This window comes from Nicotiana tabacum, chromosome 11 (assembly GCF_000715075.1).
Source record: "Nicotiana tabacum cultivar K326 chromosome 11, ASM71507v2, whole genome shotgun sequence".
NCBI lineage: Eukaryota > Viridiplantae > Streptophyta > Magnoliopsida > Solanales > Solanaceae > Nicotiana > Nicotiana tabacum.
This window is the reverse complement of record NC_134090.1, coordinates 37,573,663-37,580,114: the sequence shown is the minus strand read 5'-3', so window position 1 is coordinate 37,580,114 and position 6,452 is coordinate 37,573,663. Positions and strand designations below refer to the sequence as shown.

Below are 6,452 nucleotides of genomic sequence, written 5' to 3'. Positions count from 1 at the left end.
AAAGCTCCAAATCAATTTATTTCTTCTCTTTTATTTATAAAATATCCAATAATTATCTTTCAAATTACTTTTGTGATAATTTAGTCATTTGAATTCTTTATTTATGCCAAAATAGTATTTAAATATTTGTTAGTGTAATTGTTTAATTATATTTATATTTTTAGGCTAAATTGCACGCATAAAATGGTCTTTTATATTTTTTAAATATTAAATAACTATTTTAATTCATTTTAGTACACGAAAATATTTTTTTGGAACTCATTTATTATTTTTATAAATTATTTAGTTATTAAAAGTGGCTATTTAAAATCTGGCCTATTTTTATTTCAATTTTAGTCCTAATTTAGCCCAATACCCAGCCCAACTTTAATCCCAAAATATACCCAGCCCAATGCCCATCTGCCCTAGCCCAATAACCCGAGCAAATCCTGGTCGCTGATCATTATGATCAACGGTCCAGATTGACCCTTGCCTAAAATAAACGAAACGACCCCCCAAACCCTCTCATTTTCCACCATCCGCCGCCCTGAAATCCCTCTCCTCTCTCAAACGCTCTGAAGCCTAGCCCTAACCTACCCACATCGCCAGTCGTCTGTTGCCTTCCATGGTGTTCCTCACCACTCCCTAGGCCTCTAATGGCCTCCCTCCCGTTGGTACTGCCATCTCCAAGGTCCTCAAGGGACCAGGGTCAATGGCTTGCATCTATGGTCCCTTTCTCGCCTGTTTCAGGCCATTCCAGTGTGATTCCGAGTAAGATAGTCTCCTATATCGACTATGGGTTTCTAAGCATGTTTCTTCACTTCTGTGTTGTTCTCCTCAAAACCCTAATCTCTTTCTTCTAAACCTCTTAGATCTGTACAGATCTGAGACGATTTGGACTTGTTTCATATGAGTTTTACAATAACTTTGTGATTCTTTACAAGAATCGTATGATTTTGGAGTGATTTTTCATCTTTCTCTAAACTAGGGTTTCCTAAAACTTCTTTTTCCAAAACATCTGGTAATTTTTTGAGAGTTTGATCTTATGCTTCTTATGTGTTTGACTGATTTCGTAACTTTATTACAACCTTAACTCGTTTACTAAAAACCCTAATTTTTTTAACACTGTCGCGATCGCGAACAGCTGCCATAAGTGGACTTACGCGATCGCGATTTCCTCTACGCGTTCGTGAAGGGTAAGCCTCTCTGACCTTCGCGTTCGCGTAGGAGAAAAGACAAGTCCCAGCCCACCTCCATTTTTACACTACGCGTTCGGGGGACAAGAGTCGCGTTCGCGTAGAGCAGCCCACCAGTGCTCCGCGTTCGCGTCCCTTACTTCGCGTTCGCATAGAACAATTTCAAACCCCAGCCCAGTTCCCTCTCGCGATCGCGAGACTTGCCACGTAATTTGCGATGTACAAAATGTCTGTGCACCTGAAGCAGTAAAACCTGCAACTTTTCTAAGTGTAAAAACCTATCCGAAACTCACCCGAGCCCTCGGGGCTCCAAACCAAACATGAATACTAACTCAAAAATATCATATGGACTTACTCATGCGATCAAATCGCTAAATTAACACCTTTAACAACGAATTTAGTATCAAAATCAAAGATAACCCTCTAGAACTCTTAAGTTCAAATTTTAACCACTGAGGGTCTGATTCACGTCATATCAAGTCCGTTTCTTACCAAATTTTTCAGGCTCAACCCAAATACCATATAAGACCTGTATCGGGCTCCCAAACTAAAATACGGGCCCGATACCATCAATTTCAAATACATTTAAATTTCCAAAAACTCTTAAAATTTCAGTTAAACAATTTTCTTCAAAAATTTATTTCTCGGGCTTGGGACCTCGGAATTCAATTCTGGGCATGTGCCCAAGTCCCATATTTTTCTACGGACCCTCCGGAACCGTCAAATCACGGGTCCGGGTCCGTTTACTCAAAATATTGACTGAAGTCAACTTAAATTCAATTTTAAAGGCCAAATTAGCATTTTCATCAAATTTTCACATAAAAGCATTCCGGATATATGCCCGGACCACGCACACAAACTGAGGTGAGATAAAAGGAGGCTTGTAAGGCCTTGGAACACAAAATTTACTTGTAAATCAAGTGATGACCTTTTGGGCCATCACATTTAAAGAAAATAAAAATATTTTCAGGGTGAAAAAAAAATATATCTATATTATATTTAAAGCGAAGTAGTACCAAAATATTAAACCAATTGACAAGTTAATAAGAGCTCATCTAAGTAAATGTATAGTACTAAGTACTTGCTGATTTAATAATAATAAAGAATAAAAAAGGAACAAATAATTTATTTAATTACTATAGAATGGGTATCCATTGATTTTGTATAGATTTTGTTATACTTCTGTAAATTACATTAAATAATAAAATAATACTCCATCTGGTCCATAATAAGTGACTTTTTAGCCTGTGGCACCCCCTTTAAGAAAATACTAACTCCTAAAGAAAAAAAGGTGTAATCACTAAATTACCCTTAATTAATTGTTACCTTGACACATTGGGATATGCAAATAAAGGCAAATTTTGGAAAAATAAAATTAATTTCTTCCTATGTAAAAGGACACTTATTTTGGACCAAAATAAAAGGGCTAAACGGTCACTTATTATGGACTGGAGAGAGTAACTAATATTTATTAAAATAATATGATATATTAGACCATAATTTTATAAGAGCAATATTTTGTCAAATTATCGGCGTGTTCTAACTCTCCAATACTTCAAAAGCCAAAGGCAACCCGTGGATGCGACTAGCTAGGCTAAAAAACACTAGAAAAAAATATACAAAAGAAGATTTCCCACGTTAAGATGATGACATGAAACTCTGAAATGAAGAATGGAATTGATTAAGTCTGACATCTATAATCTGCCTCAATAACAAAATGAGTATGTGATATTGAAGATTAATTAATGAGGATAGAGAGGAATTCCTCTTCATTCTCCGATATTATCAAGCAATACTTTTTTTTTGCATTTATATATAAGGATGATTTCTTAATCTAACCTACATCTAGTTTCCATTCCTCATCAATTTTATGTCCTTGATCAAACGATCTAAGTTACAGTAAGATGATCCATTTTCACTCGCTGATTTCCTCGCCAATTTCGCCATCAGACGGGTAGATTTTGCGAACTCATCCTTTCTAGTCTCTATTAAATCCTTCACCATTTTTTCAATTATCACTCTATCACAAGTATCCTTCATGTCCAATCCAATCTTCCAAACCTCCCCTGCAAGCCTACTATTGACTTGTTGATCTGCATAAAATGGCCAGCATATCATTGGAACTCCCTCATATATGCTCTCCAACGTCGAATTCCAGCCACTATGAGTCAAGAATCCTCCAATAGCAGGATGCCCTAGGACTTCCTCTTGTGGTGCCCATTCGACAATATATCCCCTTTGTCTTGTACCCTCTAATAACTCCTCTGGAATTTGATAGTCTTCAGCTACGGATTTTGGCCTTACAACCCACAAGAAAGGCTTTCCACTGTTTACAAGTCCATGCAAAAATTCCATAAATTGGTCTCTTGTTAGCACTGTCATGCTCCCAAAACTAACATATATCACTGATTTGAATGGTTGTTGGTCAAGCCAATCTATACAGCTTCTATCTTCCTCCCAAAGACTGCTCGAAGACGTACATGTTAGCCCAATATTGGTAGCTACTCTGGCTTTTAGTTGCACGTGGAGTGGTCCGATCGTGTAGAGTTTGGAAATATTCTTGGTTATTTGCGCTAGTGCTGGCCCTTCAAGTTCTTCAAAAGTGTTGAGAATAAGCCCGTGCGCGCTCTTTGTATGTTGAGTTGCTGAAATGACCAGTTGAAGACCACGGTCAGTAAGATCACTTGCGCGGCAGAAACTAGGAAGGTCGCGAAGCCGTAGAAATGACTCCATGCCCACGACATTGGTGAGTAGTGTATCCATGTCACTTTGTCCTGTATATATATAACATAAGAGTTTAACTACTATACATCGATAATATAGAACAATTTTTGCATTAATCATGTAATAAAAACAAGCGAGTATCTGGCCATAATAAGTTAGCTGGTTACCCTAGAAACTAAAGTAAGCAACCTGATGTAACATGTAAAATTAATTAGATAGTCAAAAAAATTTATACAACTTATATATTATCAGTGGTGTCTCAATGGAGTCCGAGGTCTAAAGCTGAATCGTTAATCGAGGCCTTTGGAGGCAAACATGATAATTATATTTTACAATCAACTTCCTCTAATATTTTTTTCGTAATTGATAACATAGCCAATTTATTTAATCATTTTGATATATTGTTGATCTTAAGTAAAGTTTTATTAATTTTACTTTCGAAAAACATCATTCCGTTGGGGGAATTGCCTTTATTTTTCTATGAGCAATATTATATAGGCATGTGAAAAAAGAATTAAATCTTTTATTTTATTGAGTATATCAATTAGAGTATTATCTTCTACTTGAAAGTTTTTCGTAGTACTTTTGTTAAAAAATAATTCCAAAAATTAATATGGAACTAATTAGCTCAAGGTATGTACAGGAGCTATTATAAAGTGAAAATTAATCCAGGTTGATTAAGAAGAATGATAAGAAGAATGAAGGAGGAAGTAAATTAAGTGCATGTCATTCATTTGTTATAGATCAACCAAAGGCGGCTTAACCCCCAAGCCACTAAAGCGGTCGCTTTAGGTCTCACAAAATTAGAGGCTCCAAATGATACTCTTTTTATATGTAATTTAAAAATTAATTGTATTTATTAAATAGTGATAAGAAATTTATTCACCCATCTTTTGCTACCTTGTCACCAATCATTAATAACATAGTTTTATATTTTATATTGTTTTTTATCGGAGTTGGTTGAGAAAATTCAAATGAAAGTGAAGACAATTAAATCCGCAGTTACTTTCTAGTTCTTCTTACTACAACTTGAATAAATTTTATTTACAACTCTAACTTTGTAGGATATTTTCTTTCAAGATCTCTGTTGGCACGCTTCAAGCTAATTAAATAATAAAATATATATTATTTTTGTAAATATAAATTTCTACATAATTGTTACTTTGGGAGGCAATGCTATATAGTAAGTTATTTTGACGGTCATGTGAAAAGAAAAAATTCAAAATTAAACTTAATAAAATCTTATCAAAGATTAGTAATGTTTCAACAAAAATTAAAGGGGTTGGTTACATCGTCAAGATGAAATTGCATCTCAAAAAGTAAAAAAGAAAGAAAAAAGCTTCAACAAAAATATCTAAAATTATTAAATAAGTTTAAGGCGCCTCTTATAACTTCTTGGCTTTAGGCCTCCAATACTATTGAGCCGCCTCTGAGATCAACTAAATTCGCCCAGGAAAAAAAAAGCATAATGTTTGGACTATGCCATAATAATTATTGACATATCAAATGGTTGATCAAAGAATTTACTTACTATTATAAAGAATTGTAGGAGTAATTATTTAAAATATACTTGTTATATATGTAATATAAATAATATTTGGGGCTCTATATTTTTTGGGGCCTAAAGCCTTGGGGTTGAGTCCGCCCCCTATATATTATGAGTTTCACTACACAATTTCATGAAAATCAAAGAATTAGAACTGACAATAGTAACAAAGCCGAGGAAAAAATTGAAGTTCCAAAAATGAGTACCGGTTATTGGAAGTTCCCCTCCTTCAATGAGTCGTGGAAGGCAGAAAAATGCCCAGAAGCAACTAGCACTGATTGTTCTAAACAGTATAGTTGGGATGTTAAGTTCTCTTCCAATATCTATTGTAAAACACATTATTCCATCAGTAATGATGCATGTAAGAGGTGGCCTGTCAAGTGTACTAAATCGACGAGCAATGAGCATTTCCATAAGTAGTGGTTTGGTGATTGTGTCAATGGAATTAAATAGGTCCACAACGCGATCACCAGTTCTCGGATGATCATCTGGAAGCCCATCAGGAATTGTTTCAAAGTATAAATTGGGATACTGCTTGTAACTTAAATGAATATCAGTGTAACTTAAGAGACGTCGATGAATGAAATCTGAGTTAAGAAATGTAACGTGCAAGCCCTCCCGACAGAGTAGTTGTGCTAACTTGAGCATGCAGTTAACATGGCCCTGTACAGGAAAGGGAAATATCAAGACATGGGAAAGGCAAGAAGTTGTTTGGTCCATATAAATTTTTTTATTCTTGAAATATTAATTCGATCATATATTGTATTTTACTATTTATATTGAGGCAATTTAGTTTGTTATGAATTGAAACCTTTGTGAATGCTTATATTCAGGAAAATGCAATGTACATGATGGTGCTTAACAAATGGCATGGAAGATGTCATCTTTAGCGTCACATTTTGATGCATGTATATCTTCACACTTTTCGTCTTTTAAGCTTATCTTGTGACTCCTACGTAATAAGCTAAGGCTTGGGGACAAGTTATCCTGGCACTTAAAGATATATA

General features: G+C 35.0%; 1 protein-coding gene across 1 annotated transcript; it reads right to left on the bottom strand.

Moving 5' to 3' along the window:
• Positions 1 to 2,899: 2,899 nt before the first annotated feature.
• LOC107786083 (7-deoxyloganetic acid glucosyltransferase-like) lies at positions 2,900 to 6,213 on the bottom strand. The gene is made up of 2 exons (XM_016607518.2): positions 5,652 to 6,213; positions 2,900 to 3,949 (listed from the first exon to the last, which is right to left on the bottom strand). Exons 1-2 carry the CDS (start codon positions 6,163 to 6,165, stop codon positions 3,021 to 3,023), a joined length of 1,443 nt encoding a protein of 480 aa, XP_016463004.2. The 5' UTR covers positions 6,166 to 6,213; the 3' UTR covers positions 2,900 to 3,020.
• Positions 6,214 to 6,452: the final 239 nt, after the last annotated feature.

Bases quoted from the DNA above. Each gene is read 5' to 3' on its own strand.
- LOC107786083 (XM_016607518.2), bottom strand. From the start codon at position 6,165: ATGGACCAAACAACTTCTTGCCTTTCCCATGTCTTGATATTTCCCTTT. The intron at 3,950-5,651 runs GTACTCATTTTT...ATATATATACAG, and splicing joins AGGGGAACTTCCAATAACCG to GACAAAGTGACATGGATACA.